The sequence below is a fragment of the Electrona antarctica genome (assembly GCF_951216825.1).
Source record: "Electrona antarctica genome assembly, chromosome: 4".
NCBI classification, from domain to species: Eukaryota; Metazoa; Chordata; class Actinopteri; order Myctophiformes; family Myctophidae; genus Electrona; species Electrona antarctica.
In genome coordinates, this window is record NC_136809.1 from 48608646 (window position 1) to 48629383 (window position 20738).

At 40.2% G+C, this 20738-nt stretch overlaps 2 protein-coding genes across 2 annotated transcripts; both read left to right on the forward strand.

The window, feature by feature from the left end:
* The first annotated feature begins 6293 nt into the window (after positions 1-6293).
* ap1m2 (adaptor related protein complex 1 subunit mu 2) lies at positions 6294-15236 on the forward strand. The gene is made up of 12 exons (XM_079498515.1): positions 6294-6581; positions 8879-9035; positions 9649-9716; positions 10316-10446; positions 11563-11710; positions 12174-12300; positions 12681-12823; positions 13437-13508; positions 13671-13829; positions 14350-14475; positions 14879-14954; positions 15081-15236. Exons 1-12 carry the CDS (start codon positions 6540-6542, stop codon positions 15104-15106), a joined length of 1275 nt encoding a protein of 424 aa, XP_079354641.1. The 5' UTR covers positions 6294-6539; the 3' UTR covers positions 15107-15236.
* Positions 15237-16261: 1025 nt separating this feature from the next.
* cdkn2d (cyclin-dependent kinase inhibitor 2D (p19, inhibits CDK4)) lies at positions 16262-20528 on the forward strand. The gene is made up of 4 exons (XM_079498839.1): positions 16262-16403; positions 16774-16915; positions 18364-18495; positions 19339-20528. The coding sequence occupies exons 2-4, from the start codon at positions 16775-16777 to the stop codon at positions 19561-19563; spliced, it is 498 nt and encodes a 165-aa protein (XP_079354965.1). The 5' UTR covers positions 16262-16403; position 16774; the 3' UTR covers positions 19564-20528.
* Positions 20529-20738: the final 210 nt, after the last annotated feature.

Consider the following 20738-nt stretch of genomic DNA (forward strand, 5'->3'; position numbering starts at 1 on the left):
AGATTAAGCAAAATTGTGTATATGGCATAACATGACATTCTAAAAAGAGACGTGTATAAGTACACGTCTAGTAACCTATGATTATATTGAGACATGAGACAGATTAAATGTAATATTCGTATGCCTAAACCAACATTCACATACTGTATGTACCATTTAACGGTATTCTCCAATCAATCACTCTGCTACTAATGCATGACACCCTTGTGTTTGGTGACAACAGCAGCATTCAGTCTATCCTTTTGCATCCCAAAGAGATGCTGTGTTCTTGACACCAAATCTACTGGCTTTGGGTAAAGTGAACCAATCATTTGCCATGTTAACCAAACAATATTTGCACTATATAGTCTGAACTTGTAAGGGCTTCAATCAGATAATAAGCTCCCTTCAGTCTAATTACATTACAGGGCAGTGACTGAGATGAGTATTTGGGACAATTGCAGTGGAGAATGATGAATGTCTACACTGCATATTCTTTTAAGTGGTTCCCTGGGAACCACCCAAAATGCTAAATGTTTCCCCTACTTTACTGGTTAAAAATAGAAAGTAATTTCATATTAAAAACACATGTTGGCAGCTTTTTTTCTTTGATATTTATGTCACTTGTGGTCACTACTACTGTAAAAGGCATTTGTCTGGCTATGGAGAGAAAAGGTTTTTTGTTACTCAACGTCGCATAATCTTTTGTTGAGAGATTTCAGTGGATGATATATATTTCTTGTTCAATTTGATGTTTTTAAAGAAATAAAATTTAGATTCTCATTTTTTGCGCAGTTCAGTTGGGCTCACAGACCCACCCAAGCTAACCACCAACAAACACCCTTATCATGAACAGAACACCCTCATCCATAATTCATTTGTTCACTTCACCCCCATCCATGTTTTACCTTCTATGATGCACTGCAGGGGGCAGCCACTTCAAGTAAAAGTATCAATACTGCAGTCTAGAAATACTCTCTGTTACAAATATCAGTTGATGCCAAAAGTATTGGCATCAAAATGTACTTAAAGTGCCAAAAGTCAAAGTAGGCCTACTCATGCAGAATGTCCCATTTCATGTTTTCAAATGTATGAAAATCAATTGAAAATAGACGATCTACAAGCTCACTCATATAGATCTATGAAGTGTTAAAGGACTTGAAAAAATAAATTAAAAAAATACAATGCAATCTGAAAACAAGCACTGTTGGAGACCAGATAAACAGGTTTCTCTAGTAATTGGTCATCATGGTTTCCCTTTCAGTAGTAGAGGACCCAAGTGACAAAATGTGTAGAACGTGGCTCACCAAAGTATTTCCTGAAGTGAAAACCAACCAGACAGTAAAATCTTCAGTGTTCATTTATTCATTTGTAACTCAGGAGAGTGTATACAGTACGTGTCCCATGTGGGTACATTTGTGTACACTCTCAGCTGAATTAAATGAACACTGAGTGTGCAGAGATATAATAAACCTGGTTGGTTACAACTGAATGAGTCGTTTTCATCCTGTCCTCAACACACACACACAGATACCTAATTTGTCAATGACACGACACTAAAAATACCTGACACCCTTTTAAAAAGAGATGAGACTGAGCAATGTGTGTGTTGCAAGCTTTGACATCAGTATGGAAAAGCACTGCAGCCAACTCACTGTGGTATGTGGCCCTTCTGCAACTAGCATCCACATTCCATTCTAAAGAACTGCTACATTCTACACTTAACAATCACATCCGGCAGAGAGCAAACATGACTGGATCACGCTAATGTTATTTTGCTTTGTTTTTTGCACATGCTGTAGTGTAATTGTACAAACAGTAATATTCCAACATTTGGCTTTGACTATAATGTTCGTTTTCTGGGAGTAATTTGAAAAGAATAAGCAATGGGCCTATGCTTTTTTCAGTCATTGAAATTGTATTTTGTGTGTGATTTGGATGAACATTTATATTTCTGATAATAATGTTCTTGTTGTAAGTCCACACCAGTGTTTTTTTAATTTAATTTGTAAACAAGGACCGAAATAAATCATTCATTCATTCATTCATTCATTCATTCATTCATTCATTCATCCATCCATTCATTCATTCATTCATTCATTCATTCATCCATTCATTCATTCATTCATTCAAAATAAGCAGACTTTGTGATTTTTACAATATATGCCCATTTCTTTCCGACATCATCAGCACCATTGTTGTAACGTGACTCTATTCATACTGACATGCCATAGTACTACTGCATCATGGCCCCTAGAGGCAAAAGATGCACTCATTCAGGTGAAACCCAGGTGACAAATGACACCTGTTCTCTTGGGAGGGGGGGAGGGGGGGGGGGGGGGTGGTAAAGCTATCATCTGTATCTTCTCCTCACCTCATTATTTACATATGTCCGCCGTGTCCCCATTGGCCGGGGCGGCAAGAAAGGGGTGGAGTATAATCTCACACCACCCAGACGCGAGCGAGGATTGGCCACAGAAATGGCAAAGGGGAAGTGAATAATTGGACAGATATTCCTGTGTCAGGCCACCTAGCAGGGAACTATCGTCCCTGATGATAAAGTAATAATAACATCAATAGGCTTTCTTGTCTCACTCTCAACCTGGCAACTGAAAGCCAAACAAACGTAACCAACCAGTGTCCCGGTCTCCAAGGGGGACGAGGATACACTTGATACATACCGTTGAGCCAAATCAAACATACTGTAGCAAAGACACTTGTTCTTCTTTCAATGCCCTTGTATTTTTCTATCTAGTACATTCGCTGAGCATCTCCGCGGGCCTCTTTTTATCACTTACAGAACTAACACCCACAGCTATCGTCATAGTGCATATCATCGAAGGCCATTCTAATATCACTTTCACTGTAACGTGCTAAGCTGACCTCAGCTGACCCTCACAATGTCTCATAGCACAGTGCTTCATAGGAACGTTGTAAGATGATGTGATGCTGATGCATACAGTGGTGGGAAAAAGTACTCAAAGTGTAACTAAATACAAGTTACAAGTAAAGTAATATAGGCCTACCTGTATCTACAGTATATACACAGGCCTACTGGCTATAGAGGGTATGCGCATGCTCAAAGTGAATGGTACATCGAGTGGCAAATCGAGTGGCAAAGCAACATGCAAAGTGTGAGTTTAACGTTGTTTAATGCAATCAGATAGGACTTTTCTGTTTGGATGTATGGGCTGTCAAGGCCAGAAAGTCGTTTTTTGCCACTCAGTAGGCATTCCTGCATAACTTCCGGGTTTGGTGATTATGTCACACGCATACCCTCTATTAGGCTAAAATGAATACAGTATAACTAGAGCTATATAATCTATACTAAACCTGTATCAGGAATATCACTTGGACTTCAGAGTTCAGTTCAGACTCAGGGAAGTGAATTCAATATTGCGAGAAACCTCTCGTCTTGTCAGGTGGTTTCCATGCACTGACTGGTCCTGCGGTCGACATACTTCTCTGCTAAGCAAACAGCAGGTCTGTGGAGGCCCAGATGACACACAGCATATTGTCTTATAGCACATACAGAGAATTTGTGACCATTGCAGAGGTGGCCGGACGACACGTGTCATGTCTGATCGAGCTGGACCAGGCAGGACAGCACCATTACTGATAAAGAGAAAGAGAAATACGCATCATTATCACAGAATGATAAGGTATAAGATTATCAGATGAATTGTACTTCAACAACCTGATCGTGTCTCCTGATAAAGAAGAACATGGTGTCACAAACATATCTACTGCAAAGATACAAATTGTATCTATAGAGAGGGGACAGCAGTGGCTCAGGGATATAGTTCCCTGCTTGATACCGGGCTCCCCTGGAGTTAGTGTCGAGGTGTCCTTGAGCAAGACTCTGAAGCCCTAATTGCTCCCGATGGTGGATTGCATGGTTTCCTCCGCCATCGATGTGTGAATGTGTGTGTGAATGGGTGAATGTAATGCACAATCTATGCAAAGTGCACATTTATCATTTATATGCACAAACATATCTGCAGGTCACAGAATGTATTAAGAGCTACAAAATCGTAGTAACTAAACTAATTATAGTAAACTAAAATGGTTTCAAAAAGTAAAAGATTCTCAAGCACTTTTATAGTACTCTAGCACAGATTGGCAATGAGCCATAATGACATTAATGTTACAGCTCATAACCTCGATCGCGAATGTTCGATTTTGGTGTTAGAACTATCGTATTTCTGTCTTTCTTTCTTTGTTGTGTATGGCATCTAGATAGCAAAAGCTTATGTGTTCACACTTTTCAGTCATCGGTCATAGCCTCAAGTGTAGCCTATACATTTTCTGTAAATGGCTCTAATGTGATGTAGCCTATGTTATTCCTACACACTGTTTTCTGACACGTTGTTGATAAGTACCAGACAGACATATAGAAGGGGTTTTAGGGCATAGCATGAGAAGAGTCCTGAGGGTGATTTGTCAATAGAGTAGTATGGTAAGTAGAAAGGCATATTCTGTTGCGGTAAAGCTGCAGTAGCTGTAGGACATTGTAAAACACAGGCATTTGAATAAGATATTAAGATAATTAATTGACTCAAGGCTACCACAAGACCCTAATGCAGGGGTGGCATGCAGGTTTTGAGATGGGCATGTCAGTGTGCAAGCGGCTGTCGGAAAGGGGACGGGGTGTAATATGGGCATTGCAGTGGGTAGAGGAGGTGAAGCCAGGGCTGTTAGTTACCCGAGGGCCTAGGGCTATTAAGTAAACCTCTGTCTGTCAGTCAGTCAGTCAGTCAGTCAGTCAGTCAGTCAGACTCAGACAGACAGACAGACAGACAGACAGACAGCTCTCTCTGTTTCACATGGTTCTCTGGGTGGTCAGAGAACGTTTTTGTATGTCTCTACATGTTCCGAGTTCTGGTGAATTGAAAATGGTGGACCCTATTGTAAACAAGTGTAATGCTTTATGGTGTCGTCCATAGTTAACAGTTTTTGTATTGAGTTGTGCTTGAAATGTACTGTAATTCTGCAAACTGTTAATACATACTTCAATCAATCAATCAAAGTCACAGTGGTGGAATGGAAGGATGGATAGGGCAGCTTATTAGTGAAAAATTACACCCGTGTGAACTGAGTGGTGCAGTGACGTCACACACTAACCATAGCAACCATGCTCCTTTTTTGAGTGGACAGGTACACGAATATACAGACAAAGCTGGTTGTTGGAGTGGTTTGCACCACTCAAAAATTAAGAAAAGTAAAATATAATACAAACTAGAAAAAGTGCCCTTCTGGGCACAGGTCTCCACCAGGAGGATAGGACTGTGTGAGATGTTTGGCAAAATGTTTAGTAGTAATATAAACATGTTTGCCTTGTATGGCAATTGGATGATTTGAGGCATTTTGTTCCAATCAACCTGTTTTGCAAAAATCAACCTGTTGGTGGCGCTATAACAGGCCAATGTGAAAAGGGTGGGATATATTCCTCAGCCTAGTAAGAAAATGTGTGAAAGATTTCACGTAAATTGCATGCTGTGTTCATGATTTGAGGCTTTTGTTCAAAACGGGGCAATCTTGCAAACTGTGAAAGGCAATTGTAGCCAATTAGGGTGGAATATGAAATATCGGACAGATCCGACTTGAGCACATGACCATAGAGATACTGTGTAACGATTTGTGAGATTTTTGGACAGAATCTGGAGGAGTAATATCCAAAAATGTGTTTTACAAAAGTCGGCCTCCTGGTGGCGCTATAAAAGGCAGATGCGGAAAATGCAGGTCAAAGGTTTGTCCTTGGCCTCTAGGGAGTGTGCATGCAACGTTTCACGCAGATCGGTGCAGTTTTAGGTAACAAATGTGAAAAGCTGCCTCATGGTGGCGCTATAACAGGCCGTTCTGGAAAATGCGGGGCAGAGGTTCATCGTTGGCATCTAGGGAGTGTGTGTGCAAAGTTTGGCATCGACCGGGTTAACGGTGCCGGAGATTAGCTGGTAACGGACGGACGGAAGGACACACGGACGGACACACACACACACACACGGACGGACACACACACGGACGGAGTGCAAAACATACTCTCTCACCATGCCTTCGGCCTGGTGGAGACAATAATCACCTGCCCCCCAAAAAGGACAGTTTTTGGACTCTGGGGGCATACATTATGCCCCAACTGCAAGCCTATTTAGGCCCTGTCTGGGGCCTGGGCAGCACTGCACAGTCACAGACATTGCCACAGGTAAATCTATACCATTATGTTAATCTATAGTGCCCTCTCGTGGGTATATGGCGCATTACAGTGGCCCTGTCCAATCCAGGTGAGATCTTTGTCAATGTTTTACCTGGGTATGGTGACGTCAACTCGACACACGACCTCCCTCCCCACCTCCAGGAAAAGAAACGGAACTGAGGAATCCATGATCACCTTTAGGCTTTAGTCTAGGAATTTGTTGTAATCTCCATGGCGGAACCAAATTCATATTAGGTCTAATTGTTTTGACAGGACATTTACCATTCACAGAGTCGGGTTTTAGAGCACTAAGATCAGAAGGCAGTAGTCGTAGACTCGTAGTCCAGACTCCTGACCTGACCTGAACACAATGTCTGCCTCCGCTGTTTTCGTGCTGGATTTGAAAGGAAAGGTAAGACCAAATTCTGAATATTGATGTTGACCACTGTATTATATATAGCAGGCATAGTAGGCCTATTAGGCCAACTAACCTATGACATGTCAAACAAAAAGTATCTTTATTTGTTTTGTTCTTAATCTAAATTGGTACAGTTTAACTGTTGCTTTAACTGTGTACTATCAGTAGCTTGTCTGTGTGGTTAATAATTTATTGGGATACTGGCTCGCCAACCGGTTTATTATTTTCCATGTCACTTCCAGGTTGCAGTTGCTTGTCGAAAAGAACCGATGATCTGCAAGCTGACAACAACACGTCACGACACACTATGTCAGCTTGTAGGTCTGTTCTTTTTGACAAGCAATACTGTGTGAGTACACCTCGATGGAAATATATTTATAATGACAAAAATCGAAAGTGACCTGCGTCCTAACCCCCGAATTATTTAATTCCATACGTGTAATAATAATATTACGCTTGAGAGAAAACAATCATGCTTTGTCTTTCTTGCCCTGCAGACATGTAATCTTAGATGTAGGCAGCAAGCACTGGACCAGGGCTATAGGCAGCCTAGGTAACGGGCGTTTAAGGATATGAGAGGGGAAGTTAACCTATGGATTCAGGTAACCGATAGAGGAACCTCTCCAACCCAGACTATATGTCATAATAATGCACTTGCCTATTAATAAGACAGTATCAAATATTGAATTTAACCATGTTAAATGTAACCCTTTCATCACCTAAATGCAAAACAAACAGCAAACTTCATGGAAACTACGTACAGGATATAAAGGATCGTTTCAGCAAAAGAAAGAAAGACAACAGTGACCCCTACTGGTGCTCAAAGTTTGAGGAAATGCAATGAGTAAATTAATTAAAATGAATTAAGCATTTAGTTAATTTCCACCTATACATTTAGAATAGTAGTGCTGCTGGAGTAGGCCTACTGTTATTTCATTCTAGCTGAGGGATGGAATGAGTGATGCACACACTGGCATTATATTGCAACACACCCGTGACCCATCACTCAAAACAGTCACAGCAGACGGTAGGCAAATATTTGCATGCATGGTTGTATTTGTTCATACCCATTTCCATGTTTTTGTTCTGTCACATTCGGACACGGCCAAGTAAAGGCAGATCAAATCTGATTTGTGTGAGGCATATTTCATGTGCTGAGATGTATCAATTTCACCTGAGCCCTTTTGCAGAGGCTGAGCAGTCTTTTACATTCCTTAATAGCTGGAGCATACATCTGGCAACTGGCGGCCCACCTTCACTTAATGTGGCCCTCAGGTTACCAGAATACTGATATAGTCTTGATTTAAGCTAATTACTAGTATTAGTATTATTGTCTTTTTTATGTCCAATGTATTTGTATTTTGTTCATAAAGGTAACATAACTAAACATTAATTTGAAATTAAATTTAAAAAAAAATCAAATATAGCAAAAATAGCTGATCTACAAGCTCAAAACGCGGCGCAGTGCGATGCTTGTAGATCGGCTATTTTTACTACGACAGGCTGCTATATGCAATGTGGCCCTCTGAAGTGATTGTGGAAATATAGTGGCCCTCTCCATCGTCAAAGTTTCCCACCACTGAGCTGGAGCACATAAATGGTAAATGGTGCATTTATATAGCGCCTTTATCCAAGGCGCTTTACATAGATTGTGCATTACATTCACCCATTCACACACACATTCATACACCGATTGCGGCGGAAGCCATGCAAGGTACCAACCAGCACATCAGGAGCAATTTGGGGTTCAGTGTCTTGCCCAAGGACACTTTGACATGTAGACAGGAGGAGCCGGGATTCGAACCGCCGACCCATGGATCATTGGACGACCTGCTCTACCTCCTGAGCCACATGATCCCACAGGCTAGGTTCTATAGGGCTGCCGCTATCAAATATAGTTTTTTTTCTCTTTGTATTATATCAGGGAATCAAAACCATTTAAAAAAAATCAACTAAACCGATTTGTCTCTAATTAACCATTTCAACCCTGTTTCATAGTTATTATTTTATACTTGGATTCAATGCATTGTGATCAACGTACGTTTGCCTGTTGTCTCTCCTGATGGTACCACATCAACACAGCATGGAATTGTTGACAAACCTTAACCAACGACAACAACATACAGTATTCTGAGTTCACGGTGGTCCGTGGCTCAAATGCCGAATAAATAATGGCCCTTGATATGAAAACGGGTTGAAAACCACTGATGCATGTAACGAACCAAGAGATTCTGTACTGTAGGTGTCTGATAATAACCATGTGATCATGTGATGTGATTTTCACTCCGCAGGTATTGATTTGTCGGAATTACAAAGGAGATGTGGACATGGCAGAAATCGACCACTTCCTGCCTTTACTAATGGACCAGGAGGAAGAAGCCCTTATTTGTCCTGTCATGTCCCACGGCAGCGTTCACTTCCTGTGGATTAAGCACAGCAATTTATACTGTATCTTTTTCTCGTTACTGTCAATTCAATTAAATTAAATTCAAAGGAGCTTTATTGGCATGAGAATACAAACGTTTACATTGCCAAAGAAAGTGTCACAGTACAATAAAAACAGTTGAAAATGGGGAAAGTATATACAGTTGGAGGGGGTACAACATTTTGTAAACAGCTACATTGCATCGTTATATACATGTTATAACAGGGTATAAAGCTTTTTTGAAATAAATAGCAGCAATTTTCACTTTGGGACAAATGGCAGCATTTTTTTCATTTTAATTGTATACAGAAAACAGATTTAATATCTGTTTAATGGTAGCAGCTCTGTACAGATAGTAGTCCTTAGGGTGGTTGTATTCCATTGGCTAACCTTCTTTTGTCACAACAGTTCACAAATCTTGCTGCTGCGTTTGCACATTGTTGTATTTTTCCCAATAGGTATGAGAGTTTTTTGTCACACTGTGGTGTTGAGGGTCTCGTAATCATAATACACAAAATGCATTTGGCACTTTTTGTTCAATTTATTTCAATGTTTAAATATTAGTGTGTGATAATTCTGACTTTAATAGTAAAATAGCAAATATCTGTACAATACTCCTTAACGTGATCTTTCTAGTGGTGGCCACTACGAACAAGAACGCCAATGCTTCCCTCGTGTACGCCTTTCTCTACAAACTAGTTGAGGTGAGTCAAGATTATATTTATATTAGCCTGAGGTTAGTTTAATTTATGTGTCACATTCTTCTTATTGATGACTTCATTGGTAAATTGCATTGTGTGGGGAAACAAACAACATCTCACTTCCTTGTCCATCTTCCAAGTTGTAATTAAGGCTGTGATTTAGTACAGTAGTTCCCAAACTATTTCATGTCAAGGACCGCCAAATTGACACTAATTAGCCTGTGGACCCCCATTTGAAAAGATATGCCAGGGACCCCCATGAGAGATTTGGATGGCTCTAGCAGTGATTCTCAACCCGTTTAATTTCAAGGACCCCCAGTTTGATATGCATTAGGCTACGGACCCCCATTTAATGGCATTTCTATCTCTGGGACCCCAATTTATATTAAAAAATCAATATCAATTTAACTCTGAGAGAGTACACAGGTCCATTTGTACACTCTCAGAGTTACAGACCCATAAGGGTCCATTTGGTTCCAAACTATCATTTAGCTGGGGACCCCCTGGAACTCCCTCAAGGACCCCTGTGGGTCCCTGGACCCCACTTTGGGAACCACTGATTCAGTATGTCTCCATGCTGTGTGTTGTTGTGTGTAACGTAGGTGTTCACAGAGTACTTCAATGAGCTGCAGGAGGAGAGCATTCAGGACAACTTTGTGGTGGTCTATGAGCTGCTAGATGAGCTGATGGACTTTGGCTTCCCTCAGGTCACCGAGAGCAAGATCTTACAAGAGTGAGACTCTGCCAGACGTGCAGTACAGTACATAAACACAAAACAGATCTAATAGAGCGTCGCAGTCCTGCCCCCTACCAGGGCCCAGGAAATGATTCGCCGTTCATTTTCCTCATAGACCTTTCAAAAAGTATTTATTTAAAGACATTTTGAGCCTCGTACAAAGCCAACTCGAGTTGTGACAAATAATGACAACAAACTTTTTCGGGCCGAACAAATAATTAGAAAGAAGAAGAAAACGGCAGGTTACAACACTTTTGTTGTTGTTTTTCTTCTTTGTAATTATTTGTTCGGCCCAAAATGTTGTGTTTGTTGTCATGATTTGTCACAACTCGAGTTGGCTTTATCCGCGGCATAAACGTCTTTAAATAAATACTTTTTGAAAAGCCTATAGAGAAAATGAACAGGGAATTCACTTCTGGGTCTCATGTCGTCATGAAAGGGGGCGGGACTGCGACATCGTCCATTGTTATCGGTATCATTATGCAGCCGATATGTGTCTCAATTGTCCCTATTATGGGCCTGTCATTATTATAGGAGACATTTTGTTAGTCATTAGTTTATTTTTTTGCGTATATGTTATTTTTTTTTTGATGAATACCATTTTATTTTGTGTATGTTAATACAACATAACTTATACAATTGGGGTGGTTAGATTTTGTCTCCCTGCTTCTATTGAGATTGTGTCAAAGGTCATGTCTCACCCAGACACAGGATCTGACACACCTGATGGTCAAGATTCAATTAGATCCCCTGAGCAAGCAGGCTTCTATTAGCTCAATGGTAAAACATTTCAGCACTTGCGGAGGACCAGGTTCAAATCCGGGACCGGGGTAGAAGAGGAAAATTATATTAAGTTTTCGAAAATTATTAGAAATGTTGCACTTTTTCCACAAAATAATCAATCAAAATGATAATCATATGTCTAGGTCTATGATTCTACAAAATCTGCATCAAAAATGCACATAAAACAGATCTTATATAATGATGTGTAATGGAAAGCTATGCACACACATACAGCAAAGCCATAACCATTCATAACCCTGGTATTTTATGGATATATTTAGAGGGACGCTGGTCAAACAAACATTTAAGAGCTATATATCCTCTGTGCAGGTACATCACCCAGGAGAGTACCAAGCTGGAGGTGACCAAAGCCAAGGTGCCGACCACTGTCACTAATGCCGTGTCCTGGAGGTCTGAGGGCATCAAGTACAAGAAGAACGAGGTCTTTATCGACGTCATTGAGTCCATCAATGTGCTGGTGAGCTGGGATAGGATGTGCTTTATTGATCTCTGTGTTTAGCTCATGAGAGACAGCATCACAGCAGTAAGAAGACCTTAAACCCAAATTACTTTTTTGTATCGATTACTCACCCCATGGAGACTTGAATGAATGGATGTTTTGTAGTTTTTCTCGCATTACCTGCTGTGTTCCACAAAGGAGACACAAAGGAGACTTTTTGTGTCTCCTACCGGAATCGCTGCTGGTCGTCAAATTATTGGCTTATAGGAATGCGACAAAAACATCCAGTCTCCATGGGATGAGTAATCAATAGAAATGCATGCAATAAGTCCTACAAAAATACTTATATTATTACAATGATGAAGATGATAATTATTATTAATAATAGTACATACACTATACATATAATATTATTATCATCTGGTGATTCTTCAGTATTTCGCAGATGATTTTGTTTGGTGAATCAAATGATTGTTTCCAGGTGAACGCTAATGGCAGTGTGATGAGCAGTGACATTGTAGGCAGCATCAAGCTGAAGACCATGTTGTCTGGGATGCCTGAACTACGACTGGGCCTTAATGATCGAGTCCTGTTTGCTCTCACTGGACGTATGTACACACACACACACACACACACACACACACACACACACACCCTCGTCAGTGCTCGAGTCTAGTCTAAAGTGACCGGAGTCTGTCTCATTTCTCTCCAAAGGAATATGATTAAGGATTACTGTCATTATGGTAATCTCACACTTCATAAAACACACACCATACCTGTAACTTTCATTAGCCCTTTTTTAATTCTTCCACGGGCCACTAGGGGGCGGGCCGCATAAGGCTACCTGCACTATGGCATGGCCTTGTTTGTGGTTATTCTTTGAGCACCAGTAGGGGTCACTGTTGTTGTTTTTTTGTTTGTTTGTTTTTTTTGCTGAAATTATCCTTCATGCTGTAGCTTCCATGAAGTTTGCTGTTTTTGCATTTAGGTGACAAAGGGAAAACGGTGACCATGGAAGACGTGAAGTTCCATCAGTGTGTGCGCCTCTCGCGATTCGAAAGTGACCGAACCATCTCCTTCATCCCCCCAGATGGAGAGTCTGAACTAATGTCCTACCGCATCAACACTCATGTCAGTCCCATTCTGTCCCTCGTGTTCAGCATTTAAAATATGATGAGCCACTTCAATCAACTTAAACCCCATTATACTTAGTTGACCGGAGTCCCCTAGGCTCCTTTTTTCCCACTTACACTATCTATAAGCTCACACTTGTATGCATTGTAAGCTTGTAGATCTTCTATTTTTGCTGAATCAATGTTTGCTAGTGTTATATTATATCTCAATTGTTGATTGGGCTATTATAACCAGGATATAATCAATTAAAAAGTGGCATGGTTTAATGTTCTGATGAATAGCGTGATTGTGTTGTGAATATAAGAACCAATTGAGAACTCTTATAGAAAACATACAATTCCATAAGGCTTTTAGGTCATATTAAGAACATGACTCAAATAGTATAACTGTCTCTGATCAATGATCTCCTTAAAACCACTTAAGCCCTATTTTATACTTTATTGTACAGCAGTGGCACACAAAACATGCTAAAACTGATTTTTGGAAATCTTCAGAACATTTTGAAAATCTTTGACATGTTTTTAACCTGTTTTTCACCTATAAAATGACAGGTCCAAAATAGGGTTGCCAGGTTGAAAGTGGTTAATAAGCTGCACTCTTTCTCACACAGGTCAAGCCTCTGATATGGATTGAATCGGTGATAGAGAAATTCTCTCACAGTAGAGTGGAAATTATGGTCAAGGTACAGTATTACAGTACTCAATACAAATAATCTGACAGGAGTAGATACAATTATATTGACATTTGTTTGGCATGTACATAGAAAAGAGAAATGTATACAAACAAATGAATGTATCTGAGGCTTCACTTATTATTTTTCCTTGTTGTTCTTGTTATTTACTAGGCTAAGGGCCAGTTCAAAAAACAATCTGTGGCCAATAATGTGGAGGTGATAGTGCCTGTGCCCAGTGATGCAGACTCACCCAAGTTCAAAGTCAGCACGGGCAGCGCCAAATACGTCCCAGAGAAGAACATAGTGGTGTGGACCATCAAATCTTTCCCTGTAAGAAGTCCACTTAATCACCCCCCCTCTATGCACATATCTGTTTATTCCTCTGTCTGTCTATTACTCTGTTTATTGTAGGATTTGAGTTTGATTGATTGAATAGTTTATTGAACATAAATGTAAAAACAGCAACAGAGTACAGTCAAACACTCAGTCCAAACGTTTCCATTTAGGCTCTATGCAATCCATTCATAGACAAGAGTCCCACTGGTGGTGTCGGTTTCTGATTTTAATACTGTGTGGGTTCAGATCCCAATAGTATGTAATATTAGTAATGTAGGAGTTAGTCCCATTTCTTGTACAACAAATGTTGTGGGGAGTCTTACATATTTACCTCTCTTTAAATACCTTTTTATGTGATTGAATGCCTTTTTAGGTCTTATGTAAAGAACTTTGAGGTGCTTTTTTAAAAAGAAATATGTACCGTAAACGTCTAAACTTATTTCAAGATGTAGATGGAGTAGGCAATCTATATATATATTTATCTATGTATTTATCCACCTGTCCGTCCATACAGGGCGGTAAAGAGTTTCTGATGAGGGCTCATTTCGGTCTGCCCAGTGTGGAGAACGATGAAAAGGAGGGCAAGCCGCCCATCACTGTTAATTTTGAGATTCCATACTTCACAGTCTCTGGGATACAGGTGTGTGTCATGTGTGAAGCGTGCAGTGTTGGCCTTTTTTATTTGACCCATTTCTCCTACAGTATATGTGCTTATACACAGTGGACGGTGGAGAGTTCATTGAACTGTGAGACCTTACATTTTTACACTCAAGTTCATGCTCAATGCAATTCTGCCGGTGTCTGTAGCCTTTTCAGAATGCATGAGAGTACTTTTATCTTTCCATGGCTAATATTATAAATTACATATCTGTATGCTCTATCCAGCACCTGGGAAGCGCAATGTTATTCACAGCCTCACAGGACATGTATGCAAAACCTATAACCTATATTGCAGAGTGGAGTTAACGGAAAAGCTGATGATTAGATTAGACTAATTTGGTTAGGTAAAACACTCTTGCCGTAACATCTGTGTCTTTCACAAGGTGCGGTATATGAAGATAATTGAAAAAAGTGGTTATCAGGCACTACCATGGGTCCGCTACATCACGCAGAGTGGAGGTAGGATTAAACCCCCATACTTTACATAAGAGCTATTGTTCTTTGTGGTAAATGGTATTTATAAAGTATATAACATCGTAGTAATAAATAATATCTTTTGCTTTACACTTTCTCCTCTTTCTTTAGATTACCAACTAAGGACAAACACTTAAAACGGCTGGGTATTCCTCACCTGCAGACCTCCATAAATTTGCTCATCGGTTTATGAAATTGCACTCCAAATGAATGTCTTTAACTTTGTTGTGTGCTTAGAATAGTATTCATCTTGATTTTAATGTTGTTCTTGTTGTAAGTCTGTTTCAAATGATTAAACTTGTTTATGAAATAATTTCCTTTAAATATTTTGTTGATGAAGGTTTTTTTTAACTCACTCTTTGCTTCTGTAAATTCATTCTGGATAGTGTTTGGCTCAACTGATGTGGCTGATTGTGGGCACTTCAATGTTAAATTGGCTATTTTTGTGTAAAACCATAAAGAATAAATGTGTTTTGGAAAATAGTCGGAAATAATGTAAAGTACACAACATGATTTGAACATGCATGCTACATCATCCCCAGCATACCCTTCAACCTCTTGTTTATGCCCAAATGACTGGCTATCCACAAGCTTTGTAGCAATTGTAAGAATATTAGGCATTAAATGTCATAAAAATACATGTATTTGGTCTCCCATTCATTAAATAAGTGTAAATATGAAATCAAATATTAAAGAAATAATCTGTAGGCCTAGTTCTCAGGTGCCCACTCTTTCGGTTACCTGGCTGGTTCAACCACATAAGGGGTCTCCATTCTGTCCTTTGTTCCCATCACTCAATTATCTTTGAGATATAGAACGTAGTATAGTATAGCTGAGAATATAGTAATAGTATGAATAATGTTTTGCTTTTACCCCAGAATACAAATAAGTGGGTTCATGTTAAGGCCCAGGGTCACAGTGGTGCTATTATTCATTTAAAATGTATAGTTATTTCGCACAAAACTGTAAACGACCGGTACACCGCCTAGCTTTTGTAATTTTTACTATCAAAGGTCAGAGTAGTAGTACTAGTATATGAATGAACTGCTGTTTGAAGACGTTCAACGTATGCGAATCGCCCGCTTTCTGCGCTCCGCGCTCCCATTGGTCGACCGCCGCTGTCATATGGTCCCTGTTGCCACGGTGACAGCGTAGTAACCGAGTGGTAACTCCGCCCTTTTCGCCATACATGGAGCGCAGCCCCACTGAAGTCCTCTGTGATTGGTCGAAGTGGGACTGCTTCCAATGTTTGTAAATGTGTGGCCAGTGCAGTGCAGTGCTAGCCGCTCTCGTCTCCCCCCAGCGCGCAAATGATCCACTCTCTAAAGTTTATAAACTTTCACCGGCTGGATACATTTGAATTTTACCGGATTTGAGAACAACGTCTCAGAAGAAGAGCGGCTCGCTGTCTGGATTCTCCCCCGAACGAACAAGGTAAGGGTTTTTAAATTTAAAAGCTCACGGTACGGACGGTACCCCCAGTATAGCCTTTTAAATGTTAGCGCCCGTTAGCATTTAAGCTAACCAGCCTGCAATTGCTCCACTTTCTCATACGTAGGGGATAAAACCCGAATATTCTGGACTCTCGTCGTATAAAAACGTATGACTTTTAAAACGCTAGTTGCAACGGGGAAATGCTGTAAAAATAGCAAATGCTGTGTAAATTAAATAGCCCGAAAAGCTGTCATCTGTTCTGTTGTTTGTTTCTGTCGTTGTTACCTGGACCGAGTCTTACGTGCTGGTTATTTATAATTTATAAATATGAATGCGGCCATCTAACATGACATTTCTTTGTGAACATTAGAATGGTCCTCGCTGAGATGGATCCCGGCAGAGCTTTGAGCAAGGCAGCAGCCCGAGGGAACGCCGTGGACGTGGGGAGGATTCTGGAGGAATCCGGGGTGCATCCCAACACCCTCAACGAGTTTGGAAAGACTCCGTTGCAGGTAATTTAAATTTATATATCCATCGTCGTCATTCTTGGTGGTATTATTTGGTACACGAGGAACCACTAACTCAAATTAAAAACATATGAAAGTGTCTGAAATGAATATAGCTGCTGCAAGTGCACCGTCGTTTGTTAGAAATTGTTACGCTTATTTGTTGTCGTTCTAACATGCCTTGGCGAATATCGTCATAGTATTGGCTCTGTCCCTCATTATAACAGCACATTATGCTTCTGACTGGGCAATGTCCAAACATTGATAAGATATACCGTATATATATTATATTTAAGTCAGCAATCCATCCACCTCCCTGGTCCTCTCAGGGTCCAGTAGTCAACTGTTAAGGGGATGAACGGTCGGTGAACGCCCACTTGCTCAGCTAATACCGACACTTGACCCCCCAAAGCCATGCTTGCTTTGACTCTTTGAAGTGGTGGAGGAAGCGTTCAGATTCAGATTCAGAACAGCACCACAGTAGTATTACAAGTGAAAGCTTTAAAATTGAAAGATTTAATGGAATATCTTTTTTTAAGTAACAGATCTATTTAATATTTGTAATATTAACTCACGTTAATATTGTCAATAATAAATCATGATTTTTAATGAATATAATCAAACGTAACTGAAGGTGTCAAACAATTTTAGTAAAAAAGTACAAACATTTACCTCTGAGATGGAGTAGAAATAAACAAGTATCAAAAAATGTCAAATTAATTCATTAAGACCTGTGTCACCATAGCGTTTAAAGATATTTAAAGCTTGTGGAGATCTGCATTTTTTTTAAATTGGAAAACGTGTGCAAATCTTTGAATATATTTTCTTTTAAAGCAAAGGTTTTTTAACTCAAATCTTTGCTTCTGGGGTGTCCCTGAAACGGCATATTTTCAGATGGGGGTCGGCGGCCAATTACATATACCGGTACATTTTGGGGTCCTTGACATGAAATGGTTTGAAAACCATTGACGTAGAAACGTAGGGTTTTTCAGAAAACTGTCATGATTTAGAAGACATTTGTAGAATCTGGTCACAGGTCTCTCAATCGGTTAAAGGTATCTGCATTCTGGAAGCTGTATGTAGTACACTAGAGCGTCGCAGTCCCGCCCCCTGCGAGGGCACCAGGAAATAATTCCCCATTAATTTTCCCCATAGACGTTTCAAAAAGTATTTATTTAAAGACCTTTTAAAGCCTCGGACAAAGCTGTTGTTTTTCTTTCTTTATCTGTTCAGCCCCCCAAAAAAAGTGTTTATTGTCATGAGTTATCACCTGCCGAGTTTGCTTTGTCCGAGGCTTTAAAGATCTTTAAATAAATACTTTTTGAAAATGAATGGGGAATTATGTCCTGGTGCCCTCCTCGTTCTGAAAGGGGACGTGGTTGCGGCGCTCTCTACCGTAGCCAATGCTTGAGTAAAAGTTACTTTAAAGCACTGCCACTTTGTCTCTTCTCTAGGTGATGATGATGGGAAGCTACAAGGTGGCCCTGTTGTTACTGCAACACGGGGCAAACCCCAACATCCAGGACAGTCACGGAGTAGCACCGGTCCACGACGCAGCCCGCACAGGCTTCCTCGACACACTGCAGGTAAGGCACACATACACTGTAGACACCAAAGGGGGCTTCGGCCTCTCGCCCCTGCCCTTTTACCCCTCTCCAGACCATGAATGCTACTCTGGTGAAAGAAATGCAAATGCCCCCCCTTTCCTTTCCATGCCATACGAGAAGGCAGCAGTCAGGGCTTAGAATTGCCTTTTTCTCGAACTCTCCTGAACTTGAACGCAGCATGTTTTCTGAAAACCTTCAAATTCTTATTAAAAAAATGATGTTGCTATATGAGAAACAACGTATATTCTAGGTTACACCAAAGCTAAATGGGTTAAAAATAATTTGTCCTGTGTACAAATCCATGTCGTATGCCGCATCTTCAGTGTCTAAAGAGTGTGTGGTCGCGCCCCAAATATAGCTGATCTACAAGCTCACAATGCATCACAGCCAGAGGTCATCGCCATGTTGGCTTGTGGTGGACATTTTTGTCAACACATTTTTTTTTGCCACCGACATACAAAATGAATGGATAGCCCTGAATAACTGTTCAAATGGAACCAACGGAGTTACAGGGTCTTTGCAAATAAAACATTTGAGAACCACTAGTAGGACTCCTAATGTGCTATAGTGTCATAATAAATTAAAATAATTGCCATACATATTCTGAAGAAAACCTGGAGATTGACATACAGCAATTGGGTCTGATGATCAAAATAAGAACATCATAATGGTGTGTAAAACAGAAAATCAAAAAAAGGTGCCACGGACATATTTGTCCGTTTACAGACATATTGGTGACCCCTGGTCGCAGCGCTATTTTCGCAAAAAAGTTCAGCCCCTGCTGCCTCTAAAACATACATTCCCTGCACGTCCCTGCTGCAGGTTCTGGTTGATCACGGTGCATCGGTGAACCTCCCGGACCAGAGCGGGTGCCTGCCCATCCACATCGCCATCCGGGGAGGCTTTCGGGACGTGGTTAAGTTCTTGGTTCCACTGTCTGACCTGAAGCACGCCAACACCAGTGGCCACACGGCAGTGGACATGGCCCGGGAGTCGGGTGCACCCGACATGGTCAACATGGTGTTCGCTCAGCTTCATCACAATTAGCAGCACTCAGGATGCTGGTTACCCTCTACGGTCACCATGTTCTACTACAATCTATTTTTCAAACCTGGTGACTTGAATTCATTGTTTTGTATAAAGTTTTGAAATTGAAAGTATTGTTATGGCAGCTTATGTTCAATAACGCCTGGTTTATACTTGGTTTGCGCGCCGTCACAACCTTGGTTGTGCACAGTCAAGCTAGTAGATTGGCAATGTTTGGATTGTGCAACAGCGGCGCGCGACTACAGTACATATAACTGGGGCTTAAGTGGGTGGAAGTGTGGACACCTCTTTTGCACAGTGCAATTTAGGCACCTTACACCTTTTTTATGTTTTCCCTATGGTTTGGGAGTGCACATTTAGATTGTTCCCTAAGTGTTTTGTAATGATTGCATTCCATTGCATTTTCCATTGTTGATGAATTTCAGCAGTTGACATTTGTATTGTTGTTGTTTTTTTTTACTATGAAACTTGCATAGTTGTGTTTGTCTTAATTAGGTGTAGATTATGAATTTACACTTATTTATTTAAGTTCTTATACTTTTGTAAATAGTTGTTTTTGCTGAGAGTTGTTGAAATGTTATTTATACAGATATTCTAAAACTAAAATGCAAGTGTTCACTTTTCTTTTGGATGACAAAAGCACACAATTTAGTGTTTAACTTGATGTCCTTGTTTTCTCTTTTCTCCCCCAGTGTTTTGTAATGATTTCCATTGCCTTTTTTTTGTGAATTAACTTTAGCAGTTGACATTTTGTTTTAAAACTCTATGAAACTTGACATGGTGCACCATGATTGCATACTTGTGTTCTCCTCAATTAAGTGTAGACTTTTACACTTATTTATTTAAGTTCCTATGACTTTGTAAATAGTTGCATTTACTGAGAATTGTTCAAATGTTATTCATACAGATATTTTACAACAAAGTATTCACTTTTATTTTGGATGACAAAAGCACAAAATAAAGTGTTTAACTTGATTTCTCCAGTGTTTTGCATTCCAGTTGACCTTTATTTCCTATTTATTTATTTGGTATGAGACATGACAACATGCACCATGATTACATAGTTCCTACTGACTTTGCAAATTATTAATTACGGTATAACATTATCTCAGAGTTGAACTGTTTTTCACCAACGGCAGCAACTAGGCTACTATATTCAGCATGACTTGCCCATC